The following is a 19,257-nucleotide window of genomic DNA, read 5'->3' on the forward strand; positions in this document are numbered from 1 at the left end:
ATAGGAAAAAAATTCAACTCTAAAGAAATATCAATTAAGATACATTTGAGCTGGAAAAAATCTTTCAAAGCGCTTGATAGTTTTAAAGAACAGGACCTACTACTGGACTAAAGACAAGGGAAAACTGACAGAAGTTTCACACTGATGTCATGAGAAAATCATGTTAAGATGGTAAGAAATGAGCTACTTTCATCTCTGTTGAAAAATTTTGGTTAAACAAATACTGAATATTTGCCATGTCTTTTATGTCTTCTCAAATCATAAATTAAAAGCAGATTCGCCTACCAATTCCTCCCAACATTTGGTCTGTGGATTCAACACATACAAGAATATGTAAAAGAAGTTTCAGTTTATGGTCATTTAGATATTTCTTCAGTGAGGAAAGAAAATTTACAGTGAAGGATGTTTGGTTGAGGTTCTCCTATATAAGAAGACATTGAGTTACTACAAGATAGGAAACTGAAAGAGAAAAGAAGTGGCCATTTGTGCTGATTGGTAAACTCCTATGCACACAGTTAGTTATAAATTTATAACAAATATATACTCTCTGTTCACTGTCCATATTTTATGTATCTATCTACTATATATTTACTAAGCCATGAAAGGCTTGAATCTGAAACATGCTGACAACTTTCTGAGTAGAAGATACTTTATCAGTAGACCAGAATGCAGACATGCAGGGTAATCACAAGCTCCCTGGATTTAGGTGCTGCAGAAGCATCCACTGAATACACAAGTTTACATTCCAGGAAAAAGGAATCTCTTCTACATGGAATATGAGCTCTTACAAGAAATTATCTTTCAACCAAAGTCAATCTGTCTCCATAAACCTAGAAGAATGATTCTCCTGGCCTATTAAAAACGTAAAATGACTATAAGAAACAGCATTTAGAAATAGATTATATACAAGGAGAAAATTTGGTGATTCTAGTGAATGTTTTTGCTGCTCTCGAACACAGTATTAAACTATAAACGCTATGCACTCTTCAATTCCTCCTATTTTAAGTACTCAAATATATTTCAGTACTCACTCTATGGATGACTTTAAGATGTTTGAAATATAGAAAAACCAGCAATCTAGTATGACATTTTTAGTGCTGAGAAGCAGTTTGTTTTGTAAGGCAGGTATGGGAAAAGGCTACCACCATTCTCCACTTTAAGCTTATGGTATAGCAAAGGCATTATTCTGGACTGTTGAAATGACTCTATGGACACTGGGGAGGTACTTCAAAGTTAAAGCTTTGTACTTTATAGTGAAGGCCAGCAAAGCTCTTTATTAGGGAGTATGAAGGCTTTTGCAATGTTAGTAGCCACCATACTGCTCTCCTCCCTCATCCTCAAGTATATCAAGCTGTGTAACTGAGGTCCAAATCAAATTTCAGCCAGAAATCTCATATGAATAAGGCTCTCTTATGAGAATGCCTATTCTTTACAGTTTGAGTCAAGTTAAAAATACTAAGCATAGGAGTTTGCAGCATCTTCTGACCAACACCACAGTTAAGAAATACCGTGTTTGCGGAATAAATTAAATTGGACAATATCTGTTAAGTGCTCTCTTCCTCTCATTAGAAAGAGGAAGACTCTGCTGATGCCCATTTCCTCTAATGGTATAAGTGATTCTTTGAACAGTGCATGTGTTTTTCAAGGGTTAATTTGACATCCCTTTGCCTACATTGTCTTGGTACTTTAGAGCAAAACCTTCAAATATGACTGACAGAACAACAAGAGATGTAATACACTGCCTCTGTGAAAACACAAAAGAAAGCATACATGACAGTGCATGCTTCAAACACAGTTCATGTAATTCCATGACTAAAAATTAGCTTCAAATTTAATTTTCTAGCAGAGTCAGAAAGGGCCCATTGTGATGCTTGCTGGATAAGACAGGCCCTGTCTAGCTTTTTACCACCTTCAACATAAATGCAGGTATTAAAGGAGATTCAAACGAGGATAATCATTTCCATGAACTCAAATTAGTTGATGGAAGAAATTAAATGGATTAGTTGGATGATGGTTGATGGATTTCTTGATTAGTTGATCATCTTATTATTCACAGCCTAAGGAAAAACCTTAGAATACAGTCAGAAGTATAAATACACATACTCAACACTTTACATATATCTGAACTAATCACTGTTCCACCAGCCTGAAGCAGATCCTCTGTTTGCAATGACAAGAGAACACCTTTCAGAAAGTAGGTGGCAGTTTTTCAAACACAAAACATTTCTACTTTCACCAATTCCTAAAATAATTTGTTAGGGGTATAAAGGATAGCATTTAAACAATAGAAACCTGATCAGTAGTCTTACTATAACTAATACCACAATAGAGGAAAAAATACTGTCAAACTGAGTAGCTATATGATTAATTATTGTCAAATACTTACTAGAGAGAACTGTCTTATGATTTAAAGTCTTGCTCCAAATACTATCCTCTACGTTGTCTTTAACTCCAAATTCATACTGTGTGTTTGGCTTCAAATTGTCAATCACAGTCTCTGTAACTGGGCAGAGCTGAAAAACCCATTTCTTGTCTTTACCCTTTTCTCTGTAGCGAACTGTATAGAACCTGGTTGAGGAAAAAAAAAAAAGAGAAAAATCTACACAAAGAAACAACAACCATTTTTGTGAAGAATTAAGAAAATAACTTCTAACCACCACTGCTCCATTGTTCTTGTTCTTTCTGGTCCTTTTTGGTCATCAAATATCAGCAAAGCCAGCATATATTTCACATATATACATCCCATCATACAGACCAGGACATTATAAGAAGGGCAAAAGAACAGTCTCCTCTTCACAAGCAACCCTGTGAACGAGGTTCTAACCACAAACTGCAACCTCAATTTGCAAGCAGTTCCTGTGATTCTGAGATATGCCAGAACTAGTCAACAGAATCATGTGTCTACTACTCAACCGACTTCTCAGAATCTTCTACATCAACCCAGTGAAAGGTGTTCCCTCAAAACTAGTCCAAAACATTCTCAAGAGAATACCAGTAATAGCTGATGTTTGTCTAACACATTCCTCCTTCAGTGATCCCATTATGCATTGCCCACACTTCAAACAAGAAAACAAACCAAGACATTAATTTTAGCAGTTTAAGTCAGTAGTGTGATAAATGCTAACAGACTATGAAATTAAAAAACATTTCTACAGAAATTGCCCAATTCTATCAAGCAGCACCACCCTGAAAAAGTATGACTGCAATGCTAACCAATATAAGAATGCAATGGAAATGGTGAGAGCTTCAGCACAAGAAGCCTACTATAGTCTCATTTTCAATACACATACTGAATCACTACCAGAATGGATTGGAGATTTCTGGTTTTGTAAAAACAAATCTCAGAGACACTTGGCAACTTTCTAATCCAAGTATTACCGAAGATTGTTACACATAACATAAATAACACATATCCATTGCCCATATCCATTTCACATTTACATCATCTGAAAAAGAATGAATTCCACCCAACTGTATTTTGCCACACTTTAACAGAGCAATTTAAGGCTTGCAACTTAAGATTGTGAGATTTATTCCAGGTATTATATAGGCAAATGTATGGAGACGAAGGAAACGAACTTAAGGAAAAAAAAAAACAACAAAAAAAGTTCTTTAATCAACTGAAATGGTATCAAAGGTCCAGAATAAAATTACTTGGTGGACCAAATATAATGTAGTCAATGCACAAAGCTGCCTTTGCCAAATTTACAGAAGAGCACTTTCAGAATACAGTACATGTGAAACATGTTGAATACAAGGAAATTCCTATTTCATTATTAAAACACAACATAAGACAAGGCAAGTATGGAAAATATTTGCATACACAATGATTCGCTCTGTTTATATATTTTATCTTATAACTATCAATTTTTTTTCTTGGCACCAAAAATATAGATTCTCGTGTTTTAGTTGCTACAATTCAGTTCATTCAGGTACTTCGCCAAGTTACAGAACCAGTATTTATGTTGGCTCATGTAACTCTTCATTAGCTGTACTACTTTGTGTTCAAAGCAAGAATAGTATAATCTAAAAAGTTCAAAAGGAAAGGAAAAAAAAGACAAAAAAAATAGAAGCAGTGAATATCCTCTCTCTTATGAATTCCTACTAAGGAATAATCTGCTCCTTACTTCTGTGGGCTGTGATCTATGCAAATTTCAAACAATAGATCTACTTATCAGTTAAGCTGGTAAAGAACTTTTTTAACAAGAAACTATTGGCAACATTAAAATAAGGAAAATTTCTTCTCCTTTATCCTCTTAATCCATTCATGAGTGGTCACTCAGACATTAACAGATAGGAAAAGCTTGCTTGAACTCCCTGTCAAAGGCAAAGGATACAGCAGTAATAAGCAAATCCAGTCTTCAATATAAATGCATCTTGTTGGATCCTGTACACTTTTTTGGTAAGGAATTTGGAATAAGTATAGATAGATCTATGACCAAAATGTTAATCTCAAGTGGAAATAGCCACCTTCTTCCCACTGTGTTGGAAAGAAGAATTTTCATTTGTTTTCTTCTTCATCTGTACATTTTCCTACCTGTTTTAGTTCAATGGGATAGAAATAAAGTGATTTTATGTGATGGGAAAAAAAGAGTATACTGATTCATTTCGGTTATTGAACAGTCTAAATGAATACCTGTATCAGAAACGACAAAAAACCCATTAAAAACTTGTTCACAATGAATAGGATTTTAAGTGGCTGTTCCCACTTGCTTCTAAGGAAAAAAATGTTCTATTTTTGGTTGCTGTCTCCATACCTGCAAATTCCTTCACCCTAGCATGAATTAAAATACCAACAACACTTGCACAACAAGAAAAAATCTTTCACTAAAATTCAAAACTACTAAAAAAACTGTCAAGATTTTCACAGTTATGACAAACTATGCCATTAGAAAGAGAAACATATAGCACAGAAGAAATTGTCTCTCAACTCCAAGATTTCCAAGCCTGCAAAAACTTCATCAAGCATATAATTATTTCAGTGAAAACTTGCCATAGTGCATACTAAAAACACTGACTGCGATGACAGAATTTCCTCAACCATTTCAATAAAAAGCAACAAAAATGAAGTTCCATTTAACAATTTGCAAGTCACGATCGTTTGACTATCAAAAATATCCAAATTGTATACAACATGCACTTTTGGGGAAATGCAATCATTTGTTTATGGAGTACAAATCCAGAAATGCCAAGTTTTGTCATAAAAGAACAACAATTTATTGTTAAACCAGAGCAACAAACAGTTGAACAAAATGCAGTTTCAATGCCTGACTGAGAACATTTTACCAATTGAATTTTGTTACAATTTTAATTTCTCCCTTTTTCAGACCTTCATTTCATAAAAAAATGCACTGTCAGACACTCAACACATATAACTGAAGACATGAGAAATCAATGACATCCAGTCATCACTCTCACGTATTTATCCCCTTGTGGCAGTGACATACATGCACAAAAGGTGTGCAGCTGGCCTGCTGTGTGTGTCAGAAGCTGCAAAACTTTCTCCTGAACTGCAAACACTTAGTGAGACATCTCCATAGATCCCCCCCATTACGACAGAAGGCAGGTTGAAATAGAGCAGAGTCACTGTCACACGGAAGGGAGAGTATAGTACATGTTTCTCAGACAGAACACTTCCCATTATCTCTGTAAGGTAAGAATATGAAAAACTGATTGCAAACTGCAGGGCCCTAATAGCTAATATCAAAGTAACAGTCAGCATCAATAACAGCTAATATCAAAGTAACTTAGGAACAGTCCTAGGAATGCTATTCACAATTGTGAATACTAGTTAGATGTTTCAGCTGGGAGGTGGTGCACTCAGTTACATGTGGTAAGAATTTATTTTATTCTGGATTCTCAGCAGGTACAAAGACCTAACAATCATAATTTAATATTTACTGTTGATTCTTTATTTGTTTTGGGATATGGTGAGGGATATGAAAAGGGCACATTGTTTTATCAGAACAATGTTTGTTGAATAACTCTTGTATTTCTATTTACAACAAATGCTAATCAAAAGATCGCAGAGTTCACTTCATTTCTTTTCCAGCTAGCACTCTATAAAACATTAGAGCTCTTTCGTTAAGCTCCATAAAAATTAGTACCTATGCCTCTCCCCCAACAGGCAATGCTTCACTTATTAAAGGATACCTCCCATCGAGCTACCCTGGGGACTGTAGAGAAATTTTACCTCCTCTGTTTTTACTAGACAACTGAAAGCACAATAAGCTTCAGCAACTTAAAAGGTGAGTGATACTGTTCCACTCAGAATAGTTAATTCATGCAATAATGACGAAAAAAACCCCCAAAAAACAACAACAACCACAAAACCAAATGACCCAAAACAAGAAATTGAACCCACTACAGTAAAGGAATAAAGAGGCTACATTTGCCAAGACTGCCTCTCTCGATATGTGTTTGTGCAGCAACATCGTATGTTTAATGTCTGCCTTCTTCAAACTTCGCCTACATTAACAAGCTATATCTTTTACAATATTCTGACTCTTCTTACCTCCCTATAAGATGGACACAAAATGTGATGGCAGAAATAAAATAAGACCAATTTTTTTATTTAAAGGAAGCCACAAATTACAATAATACTCCGTAAGCCAACCACTGTAGTGATTACTCTGTCGGCAAAGCTGATACAAGACTCTCAGCCCAACACAGAAGGATGTTTCTCTTCTATGTTCAATTTACATAGTTTTTTTAAACTCTACAATGCAAGGCAGTGCTCTGCTTAGAGATAGCCTCTTGATTACACTAGAAATCAAAATACAATGAGCATTTTAAAGAAGCAGCACAGGGAATTTTTGCTTTTGAAATTAAGCAGATCTTGTTTGCTGCTAAAAGAAGTAAAATTCTAAGATGGATAGGCAAAACATTATTTTTTGTATCACTATTACTATGAATGACTCTGTCTCACCGAGAGTTCCAGTGCTATTTTTCCAATTTTTCACCAAATCTCTTTTCAGTCAAATTCCCAGAAAATGCTCACATAGTTAAGTATTCAGGCACAAAAAAATTAGATACTGGAAATCTTATAAGGCAGATGGTTTTATGAGATTTCCAGAGTAGGTCAGTTTGTATAAATATCATGGGTTTATTTGGAACCAGATCCCAACCAAAACTCCAAACAATTTAATCATGACTATTTTAGTCAAACGTAACACTAAACAAACAATTAAGCCTTGCAGATATAAGAACATTCCGGCTCTGTCATTTCATGTTGCCAGAGACAAAAATTGTAAGACTCATTTCATTTTCGTGCATAGGACTGTTATCAGACTTTTTAAAAGAAGATTAATAATAAAATATATTTATTTATTTGTTTATTGTTACACTTCATTAGAAGCACAGAATCCATTTAGGGCTAGAAAGTAATAAAAGAAATGGTTTGAACTTTGATTTTTCAGATAGAGAGTGTTTCACAAATTGGCACACGGAGTTGATTATATTATTTTGATTATATTATTTCCCTTTTTATTGCCAAGTTTACTTTAAAGTAACAGACAGACATATATAAAAAGATGGAAAGAATTACAGTTAAGTTTGCAAAGCATTTTCTAATTTAGTTTTCAGTTTTACATGATCGCTAACATGCATTTTCTTCATGTAATTTTTTTAGTAGAATGACTGAAAGAAATTGAAGAGTGAGAGCTCTGAAGAATGAGAGGCTGAAGAGTAACAAATCATTCCATGTTTAGACAAGCCTTTAGCATATGCTCCCACAGCAGTAGCTGAAAAGCATCTGAAACTCAAGAAGTGCATTTGCTGCTGTATGTTTTCCTTAAGAAATTCTTCTAAGTTTGAAATACATTTTGTACGACACAAAGTATGATTAAGTTGGCAGCTGCATAGTGAGAGGCTTGAAGATAGGAACAGGCACATATATTTCTGAATTTAGGGTTTTAAAAACCCCACTATGTACTGTACAATGTATACTACATAGACTGAATATGGATTTTTCTCTGTTTTTCGCTCACTGTTTTCCTTTTTTTTTTAAAGCCTCAGATACAAACTAAATAAAACACAAAATATGCACCACTTGCAAGTACAACATTAGGATATTTAAATCACGGGCAAACAAGTTTAAACAGTCAGAATTTGTCAAAGTTTTTAACTTAAAAAAATACTTTCAGGTTTTAAGTTTCTATTTCGCATGTGTCAGAAAGCATGTTTGTTTTTCTGTACAATCCACTCAATAGAATACTATACTTTACTGTATCTACACACCCTGTGTTTGTCTAACATGAAAAATAACATTTTCCATTCCTTCCCCTGACTTTCCCTCCTAAAGAACTGAAAGTTAATCTTTTTTGACCCCAGCTTCATTTTGGGATCTTCAGAGTTGTTCTAATCAAAGCAAATGCAAAAAAAAAAAAAAATCTATAGAGTAGTCTCTTTTTCAGACCTAAATGGGCAGTAAAGACAGCCCCAGCTCTATAGCAACTCTGTCCACTAATGTTTGTTTGCACATAGAGAGGCAGGGAGAAAACAAGTCTCTACTCTCTTGGAAACAATAAAAAGAGGAACTGAACGTGGCTGTGCAGTAGGTTATCATGACTTTCCCATCCTCCCTCGCCAACTGTCCCACACTGGTGCAAGAAAGAGGAGGATGTTGAGAAGCTAACTCCATGTAGTGGAATCTTTCTGGTGTCATGTAGGTTTCATCAGTTACATAGAAATAATCACTTGAGTTTTTTGGTTTAGGTCTTTTTATTTGGTTTTGGTTTTTGTTCTAGTGTTAAGGCTCTGATCAGAGATAGTAGTCACTTCATAAGGTTCTGATCAGAGATAAATGTCACTTCAATGAGGCTTCAAAATTTGACCTTTCAAAGAGTTTTGGTCCACAAAAATGGCAGCGAATACCTTTGCTTCAACAAGAAATTAGTGTTTGGGGTTATCTTGAAGGAAATACACAGCACTCTATTGGTTTATGCCCTTAATCACTAGAGAGTTAAGAAAGCAAAGAATGGTTTGTTGAAAAATGTCACAAGAACTTTTTCTTCACTGGAGTTTCTTAAAAAGCACTTTGTAGATTCAGAAGACCACTATGTGCCTTCAAGAAGCAAGCAAAAATTTCACTGAAGCAGTAAAAGATACCAATGCTCTTTTAGAGCATGGCACTTCTAATTCAAAACTCATTTGCTTACAAAACCAGATCTTCTAAGGAATATCCCACTGAGATCAGATTCGCACCAGAGAAAATCTTGGCTAGCAGATCTGTGCTGTTCCATGTGGTTTTCATCTTCTGAGTCAGCAACATGTTCAAATAACTTACATTATGCAACATTTGTACAAAAGCCTAATGTCCACCCAGGGGTGGTAAAATCTGAGGCCAAGAACAGCGATTCCATTTCAAGACATACAGAGTTACAAATCTAAAACATGGTGGGATATCTACTGACAGAATTGAGTTAGGAGGTCCTAACTGCCACGTAATGCCAGTGTCAAAGATTAGAGGTTAGTCACTAACAGCAATTTTGAGAATGATTAACAGTACACAGCAACATGTCACAGTAAGGAGAACACACCAGATGAAAAAGTATCAAGTAAGTGAGTAGAATTCCCCTGCAATAGAAATGTTGATGAATTCATTAACTGCTTTTTAAGTCTTGTACTTTTAACACAATGCTAACTTACTAAGAGTGGGCTACTTCCTATTTTTTCTTATCATACATTATCAACTGCCATTCAAATTAATATCCTAAATTAATAGTTTTTCTTCTATACACTGACTAGAAATATATATGGATCTAATCTCTCTTGAAATTACAGATATACACACCATGGTCACATAGAAAACTGTTAACATCATCTATACAAAATTACAAGCAGTTTGGTCCAGTAAAGGTAAACAAAATAAGAGCACCACTTAAGTGACTTTTTTTCTTCATTAAATTTATTAGTCTGATTGCAAAATAGGTATATACCCATACTTTGACATGATTGTTTGTAGTTAGATTTCTGTGTTTTTAAACTAGCTACTCCCAAGGGTCAGTGAATCTTTAGAGCTGAAATAGAGGGAGATATTCAAACAAAATGAATGATACGACTCTTATAGGCAAGTCATTTTATGCAAACAAAAGGGAAATAGAGAAACAGTACTTTTATACAGTCTGACAATATTCAACAAAATGAAGGGCACATTAAAAGTATTTTCTGAGGGGAATCATTTGACCAAATTAAACAACACTTAACTAAAAACAGCATACCATGACTTGGCACAAAGACACAACAAAAACAGCTGTCTTATACTATAGTAGCAAACATACAGAATGTATTCTAAACATAACAGGACACCAGTAGCACACTGGGCTAACTGAAAAACATCCCATACTGTGTTAAAGAATTTGTTCAAACTTTGAGTCAATGAATGTCCAACAAGAAAATTCAGCTACTGAGGAGAAAACCCAAAGCTGGTGAAGGCGTTGTGGTGGATACCATATGCCTTGAATTTCCAGGTGGATTAGTACAGGATATAGGCTTCTTCTAAGTGTTCTTCCTTCCCACTGCACAATGGGTGCTGACACAGCACATAAAGAAGATACGTTCCCTGGTAAAATTGGTGCTAAAATCTTTATGTGCACAGAACACTTTAAAGGCTCCTCTAGTTCATTTCTTTGACTGCTCACGGGAGGAAAATATTTCTTTCTTGAATTGAAAGAGCAAAATTTAAGCCTGAACCAACTTTTACTTCTACTGAAAAAAAAGTCCAATCAAATTACATTTTTGGAAATTTCCTAATAAACATTAACATTGTTTTCTTCAAAAGTGTTTGAAATTCTGACTGGTGAGGAAGATCCGAATTTGTTCAGGAGAAATTTTTGAAGGTTGAAAAGGTTTAGTCCAAAACTTTTGAGAGTTAAGAAAAAGGTCATATTGGTAACATGGGATGTTTTTTTTTTGACATAATGTATGTTTGACATTCAGTCTAATGGCATCAATGGGAGTTCTATTACGAACACCAAAGATTCAAGTCTAAATTAGACAGTACCTAGACAAATATTAGACAGGGAAAAAAATGTTTTGAATAATGAAAAAAATGCATGGTTTTACATGGTTTAACAAATGCATGGTTTTACAAAACACTGCTGAGTCAAATGGAGCTTCACACAATGTAAATGGAGGCAAAAAAAATTCTTCTGTCATGAAAGGAAGAATACAAAGAGAACACCAAAATGACTGTCATGGTTTGAGAGCCCCCGGGAAAACATCTGTATTAACAATTTAAATAATTGCAAAGATGAATTTTATTAATCTGCCAAGAGTTGCCTAAAATGTACGAGTACACTTTAATGAGAAGCTCCCCAGTACTAAGACTTCTCTTGAAACTGCTACTTGGTGAGTCTTCATGAGCTCTCCACCTACTGTAACACCCATTAAATAACTGCAGCACACCAAATATGTTACAGTAGATGAGATCTTATTTTACTTACAACAGAAAATTAATGAAAGCTGTATTATATCAAGATCAGGAAAGTTGTTTCAGTGATAAGATCAGATATAGGAAACAAAAATCAAACACCATTAAAACAAGGCATCATTCCCCTATCACAGCACAACAAAAGAATTCTTTTACTTTTATTCAGTCAACTTTAAAAAAATTTTTCCTGTGATTTAACAAAGTTTCTTTCAATTGGTTAAGATATAACTGAAGGTAGAGTCAAGGCAATTGGTTTAAGAACAAAGGATGTACTGTGAAATACAAGATTTTTACTTCGGCATGTAGATTTCTGACTAAATTTTCACTTAAGACAAATAAAGACTTTCAAAGTATCAAATGACTAAGTGAGAAAACTTACTTTATGTTCAGAACTATTGTTCCCAACATTTTTGTTTCCAATGAAAATTTATTTTAGGCACAGCAGAGAGCTATGCTGAGTTAAATCAAGAGAGTAATAAAAAAAGAAGGTTTTTCTGTTATGTTACCTGTCACTAGCACAGTTACTTGTTGCTGTCCAGTCATGTTGAGGGTTGACTAGGATGCCCCAAGAGAGAAACACAGAGGTTGGGGTGAGAGTGCCAACTACCAGCTGCAGAGGCTTTTGTGTCTTGGTCCGACCTACATACAAAATATATAAAGTTAGCTTCTCTCTCCTGCAGTTGGATAGTAAGGTAAATGAAGGCCTGCTTCACTTCTAAGCTTGAAGGGAAAGGTGCAACAGTTCTTTTTTTTTCACAGTCATCATTTCTAATGTATTATTTACAAAATGGGCAGAGACAGTGTCTGATCTCTCTTTTCAACCTAATATTCCAGTTAAATCTAGTTTTTGAATATGAGCAATTGGTGATTTGGGTATGCTTAGTACAAGAATAAGCTATACGTAGATTAAATTCAAGGCTCTGGCTGTCTTGTCCCATATCACAGAAGGTATGACACAGAGTTCAGGATATCAGGAAGTCTCTCTTTGGATGTGACAGAAATAGTAACTTCTGGATAGATTTCTTACTAACACTGCAAATAGGTCCATAGATAATTGATACTTTCTGCAGTGTTCTTCATCAAGAGTAATATAAAACCTACGAAAGTTCTTCTGCCTTTAACTGTAGGTAAAATCAGAGTCAGCATCTGCATCTGGGGAATTTTTGTCTTTTAACTATCTACTATATTGAAAATGTACAGCTTTTGCATGATCCTTCACTTTAGCTTTGCTCTGAATGAAGGAGCACAACTCTTGTGTAGAGGACGGACTTTATTTAAAGAAAGTTTAAAAGCTAAAAGGTGGAAATGAACAAATGATCGAGACAAACTATTCTAAACCCGTGGTTTATAGACTGCTATAAACCTAAGGAGAACCTCTGGTGTTTGGAAGATGATTAATTAAGGGAAATTGATATATTATTTGCATTACATTACATACTTCAAAAGTCTAAAGGATCTGTACCTCCTCAAAATGTACAGGTGACAACACATTCCCTGAAAGTTTGTAAGCCACTGATCTAACGGTGCTATTTCTCACTGTTGTGAAACAGACCCAATTAACTTTCTTCTCATGCCTTTTCAATCCTGTTATGAGGGTAGACTGTAGATACAAAAATTAATTATGACCAAATAGTGCACTGGGCATTTTTTGTTTTTGTGGGTTTTGATATATATATGTATGTTGCATCTGAAAGGTAAATTACTTTCCAAAATCTTTCCAGACATACTATTTCATGTCTGCACAAAACCAAGTAGAAATTAATCCCAAGCAGTTAGCAGGAACTAGAAAAACAATCATATAAAGATCTGAGAATAGTTTGGGTTGGAAGTGACCTTTAAAGGCCCTTTTGAAAAGGTCCTTTTAAAAGTCCAAGCCCCCTGCAATGAGCAGGGACATCTACAACTGGATCAGATTTCTCACAGCCTGACCTCAAGTGTTTCCAGGGATGGGGCATCAGTTTATTTTTTGCAACAGTCCAGTGATCCTGAGAGTCGTCTCCATATTGAAGTTACATAAAAGATCCTGTCTTCTTTCAAATACTTCAAGAAAAAGATGCAGTAATGTTAAAATACCTGAACAAGATTTCTTGTTTGAAACACGTGCTGGTCTTACTGATACCAAATACCGTGGCTCTGCATCTGTAAATGAAGACAAATGCAATTAGTACAGATGTACTATTTATTTGAAACAGGGATTAATATATTAACCTATAATTAACAAGAAAAAGTCAAATATTCAGTGAATTATCCAAACTTTGTGATCTTTAGGCATGTTTTCGTTAAGATCTATGAAGTTTAAAATAATAAATGATTTGATTAAAACAATTTTGAGATGGTGAATTTAATTTGGGAGATTACTCTTCAGAAATAAGATTTTCCCTTACTCTTAAAATCAGATGTCAGAGATTTCTGCACTTCTTAACTACTTAAAGCCAAGTTCTATTCTCATCGAACTGTAACATGAGAGAAGTCCTTATAGGAGCTTCCAGCGAGATATCCATGGGCAGAATTTGGCTCACCATACACCAATCAAAATTATATTCGCTATACTTTCTATAAAAAAAGCATTGATCTATATAAAATTCTTATTCTACTTTAGATACATTTATCTAGATCTGTATCTATACATGACAGACTGAATCTCCTGCATATTTCAGTGTAACCGACTGCTTGAATTCTACCAATTAAACAGAACCACTAAGAAATCATTCAATTTTCTCTTACACCCAGATTTCTGTAAAGAGAGAGAAAAGTAGTACTGAAAAAACCAGAAGCTTTCTGCGCTACTGAAAAGCCTATGTGGGTAAAAACACTCTAACTTAACTTCACTGATTCTATGCATCTAAATCACTGGAAGCCCATACTATGGGTGAATTTTAATTGTTTAATTACCATTTTTTAATGGTTTCAACCACACCCAGTAACTAAGATGAGCATTGAAAACAGCTGCTCCAGGCAGTGTGGACAAAAGAATTAGTCAAAAAAAGCGCATCGCCAAAGTACAAATACATCTTCATCTACAGAAAAATGTTCTGGAATCTGCGTAATCACTTTTTGTATTGAGACCTAAAACTTGAAATAAGTGACATTTTAAAATATTTTGATTTCTCTGCACTTTAATCCCAGTTTACTCCTGTGCATCTGTGACCACTTGTGACACTGTTATGACTCTCACAAGTATTCAACAAAATTAGTTTCAAGCATCACCTTGAAAGCTTGTGAACTACAAAGTCTATCTTCAAAGCTGTAAAAAATTACAGTTTTTTCAGCAAAATTTCCAAAAATTGTGAAAGAAAGTTATCCAAATGGTTTGGAACAGTTAGTTTTGCTCTGCTCCATAATTGGAAAAATTAATTCTGGTTGAAATCTGATATAACCTGTGTATCAACATTGATATAGATTAACTGCTAAACAAAATGTGGGAATAAACAAAGACAGAGAATGTCTTTCTGTACATCTCAAAGATACAAAACCTGGAATTTTTTGGGAATCATTAGTTCTAACAGGTGTTTTTGTTCTGTAACAAAGTGCTCTCTGTGGAAATATTTTTTGTTATGTGCTGCTCATTAAGCTTTATTTTTTTGGTGGATTTAACAAATGTTGTCTTGATAAAAAATAAAACATATCCCTATTTCGTAGACAAATGGCTCTTCTGACTGTAATACCATCTATAAAAGGAAGTATTTAGGAAAATACTAGATGTTGAGAGAGTGCTGCTATAGAACAGGCAGGTTTCAAAAGTACCACTTGTCCAGTTTAAAATCACTGAATTTAAGACAATATTGTGATCACAATAACTGAAATCAGAATTTGAAATTATTAAACGAGTACATTCAATAACTGGAATGCAACAGTAAATCTCTCTTCTGAACTTAACTAAAAGTATATCTTCATTTAGAAATATGATTCAATGATTCCTGAGCAGAACCACACACATTGCCAGATAGATGCTAAGAGTACAGCAACTATAGTTTAAGTTAAATTCATTGCTTTGATGCACAGTATTAAACCATTATGCATGGACTGGAGAACACATGCCTTGAAGTGCTTTTATTCCAGGCAAATATATGTTCTATATCCAAGGCATCTGAAATCAAGAAATGCAGACACCTTCTTTAATATCATGTAATGAGCCCTGATTCAGGTTTAGAAATGGGAGTTCTTTCTTAGTCTTCCACTGCAATTTAACATTTCTTTTAATAACTTCAGAGGTTTCACACTGGTTCAGTCCTCTTGCTGGGAAATATATGTGTCAGTTATCATCACAACCAGAAAATCATCTGATGCTACTATGACTTGATTAATTTTCAGGGCCTTAAAACATTGCCTCATCCATGTATTAAACTCTATCAAGCTGCAAGAACTATTTTATAATAATCTGTGTTCTTTTATGATGTCTGTATACACATAATCCGCTCTACAGATTCATGTCTATAAGAAGAAGGAATCCTGGGGAGAAGTGAGCAAGACATGAAAAGAAAAAGAAAATGCTGTGAAACACCAAAACCTAAATAAAATCATAAGCTGGTTTGTACTAGTTCATCTTAATGCTTAAGAGATAAATTGCTGAAATAAGAGGTAGGTAGCAAAAGGTGATTGTCAGTCATAAAAATATGGCTGACTGTATGTCATGATTCAGAGAATATACCAACTAAGAGAAGTACATTTTAAAAATGAAATGATAACCTCAAGTAAAAGCAAATCACATCACAGAGTAAAGACAATCCTGTTTGCAACTGAATATTTCTTAATTTTTTGAACTGTATTTAGTAAGATAAGGATAGTTACATAATTAAGATTAATGTTGAAATACCTGGACACAAATGCACAAATCCAGCATCTGCCTCCAGAAATCATTTCAACATTAAGCAGTATACAACAGAGACATATATGACACAGATGCAAGATACAGAGCTGTCTGTCTCTTATCCAGAGCCTCACAAATGAAGGATACCTACAGAACAATGAAAACTTTAACAAGTTCAGCTTGAAATACATTTCCAAATTTGCTATGAAAATCTTAGCAGCTCCTTGATTCCTAACACATTCTTAGAAGGCTACTACTATAAGACTAACTTAGTAAGTTTACTTGTTTGAACCTATTATTCTCTGGCCCCTTTATTAAAGCTAGAATGACAAATATCTTGGCTAAGAGCTCCTTTCAGATCAGAAACAATGTCCAAAAAGTGACCACCTTCAATTCTTCAGCCACAAAGGACTATAGGAAAATGCCTGGATGTACCAGGGAAGTGCTGGCCAACAAATCCAAGCCTAATTCTTAGTGATATAATTCCCCAAACGTGGGCTGTTTTGACCATTCAGTTCAGAGGCACCAATACATCAGTAAAACTGCTCTTTCAAGTTTAAATGTCCACAGTAGAATAAAGCAATGCCAGTTTGAAACAAAGCACAGCACTCCTGCAGGCACATACATCTAACCTAATGATTTCTGAAGCAGAAGGGAAGAATAGTCACACACCTAAGACATCATTATTGTAAAGCAATAGTATTTGTATCTATAGCATGCAACACACACAGTAGAGACATGCATATGTGTTCAGTACATATTCTTACAGCTTTTCCTCTCAGTTCTCAAAAGTATTAGACAGAAATGTTCAGTCATCTTGGTTTAGCTTTTAAACATCAAGACTACTACAGCTTGATGAACTGTCACCTGTTAGATGAAATAGTTTTCCTAACTTCTTCAGTTTCTCAGATTTCTTTTCATCCAGACAGTCCAAAAGGCATGTAGAATACAAGTACACCCACAATTTCTCACAGAAGAAATATTTCAAAGACTGCAAAGTTTCACAAAAGCAAACCAGCACCTTGGAATCATTGTAAAAGAAAAAACTGACTAAGATTCAGTGATATTAATAAATAAAATTACTAAAAGAAAAAAGCTTTTATTATCCACCTTAACAGCTTATGAAGACAACCATAATTTCACAAAAATACATGCCACTTATGAAATCAAACTTGTATAGGAGAACACTTACTTCCATGTGCTGTGAGCTAGGCTATCAAATCAGTGGCAGCAGGCATTTAATGTGCACTACACAATGCTAGCAAATTTTAGTTTTGTTCAAGCATACTATTCAGTTCAGGGTTCTGCCAATACAGAAATGCAGTTGGAAGCAAAACAACGTAAGAATGAACTGACTGATGAACTCAGAATAAATTTTAAAATAAAATGTGACAAACATATCATTAGAATTCATGGGCCAGTGAATTCAGAAATCAAAACAAAGTATTTTTTAGCTTCAGGCTGCAATTCCTTAATTTGCATTTAGGGATTGCTAAAGATTTACTACAGGAAGTTGTTAAAGGCAAAGGCCAAAGGTGGAGAAAGGGGAGTATTGAAAGCATTGCAGGGTATTATGCATGGGAAAAGACAGAGAAGTGGGACAAAGAGGTTGGCATGAATGAACCTGCTTCTGGTCAGTCCACTTGTTTAGATGCATGGGCAGCTGCTGACCTCCTCCAGATCCTCCATTCCTCTAGGATCAACTAACATTAACAATGAGAATCTGTTTTTTTGGGAAGTTGTCAGGAAGCAACATAATGCTGAATTAATTTTCACATGATTTGGCATCTAGGAAAGCATGTAGCTAATATATTTGCACTTTTCTGGTAATTGGTCAGATACAAAAAACTGCACACTAAGATCTTTCAGCTAAGGACTGCTCTAGCACAGATCTCTGAATTATACTTTTTAAAATATATTCAAAGGGGTACTAGAATTTTGCCCTATATACATATAGGCAAAATTCACATGCCACTTATTATGGTTGTTATAAAGCAGAATTACCAGTACATTCTCCTCTTACACTGTAAAATCTTGTTTAAAAAAGCCAAAGCCAAAGCACTGTCCAACCCTAAGCTGGTTATTAGAAACTGAAAGGGAAATTGATTTTGTCCACTCTGTTAAGTAATTACTGTTCATTCTTACAAAATTTCACTGTCTCCACCCAATTTTTTGGGTTACTTCAACAGTATCAGCTATCTCTAGAAGACTGCCTTGTAGCCTTCATAGCCAAGCTAGAAAAAACTAACACAAATTTCTCAGGTAAATACTCTTTCTTTATGAGTCAGGCAGACTGAACAAATTTAGATAAAGGTCTAAGTCAAGCCCAAAACTTTTGGATGAGTCTCTTCACCTTTTCATTAGTCTAGCTGAATTTACATTTGGATATCTCTTGACACTGTCTGAATAGCTTCCATGACCAAAAATAATATTGTTTACTGTGATGTAAGCTCATCAAGTACACTCAAAACACATTTGGTATCCTGATAAAAACACAAACTTCTTTGAAACAAACTTTGATGTTGCCTCATCATTATCATTTACCCTTCAGTTGTGATTCAAATTAATCTATCTACCAATGCATGAAGCTGCTCAAGAGTTTGTTGCCAGCCAGTATCAATTCATTAAAAGTTCAGGAAACCAAACAGAATCCTTTTCTCTTTGTACATTCCCTCTGCAGGCAGATCCTAATTCAAGGATAATGTTGCACAATTGCTGGCTTGTTTACTATATAAGCGGCAAAAGAAAAACAAATATTTTAAGGTAAAAACCATTGCAGTGAGGTGCTGAATATTTTAATGGATGAAATGTAGGTGGATGTCACACTCTCTGCAAAGCCATATAGCTCTCTTGAAAACCCTAGGAAATATCATGTTCTTATTAATTTCTTTCAAAATATATGCACCTATACACACACAAATTCATAAATTAATAAATCTTCTGACTTCAAGTCTCTTGTTAACAGAATCATAAGAGGTGTGTGACCCAGCAGAAAACCTGAGAATAAATTTCATCTTAA

General features: G+C 34.7%; 1 protein-coding gene across 21 annotated transcripts in view; it reads right to left on the reverse strand.

Moving 5' to 3' along the window:
• Positions 1-19,257, reverse strand: part of ABI3BP (ABI family member 3 binding protein) — a 143,348-nt gene that overhangs the window by 97,555 nt on the left and 26,536 nt on the right. For all 21 annotated transcript variants that reach the window (XM_051780933.1, XM_051780921.1, XM_051780925.1 and 18 more), the window contains exons 3-5: positions 13,505-13,570; positions 11,938-12,070; positions 2,387-2,568 (exon numbers count right to left, since the gene is read on the reverse strand). In XM_051780933.1, the coding sequence (XP_051636893.1) occupies positions 2,387-2,568; positions 11,938-12,070; positions 13,505-13,570 (381 nt within the window). The remainder of the gene's footprint in view (positions 1-2,386; positions 2,569-11,937; positions 12,071-13,504; positions 13,571-19,257) is intronic.

The sequence above is a fragment of the Manacus candei genome, unplaced genomic scaffold, assembly GCF_025592945.1.
Source record: "Manacus candei isolate 608988 ecotype Guabito, Panama unplaced genomic scaffold, ASM2559294v1 h1tg000014l, whole genome shotgun sequence".
In the NCBI taxonomy this organism is placed as follows: domain Eukaryota; kingdom Metazoa; phylum Chordata; class Aves; order Passeriformes; family Pipridae; genus Manacus; species Manacus candei.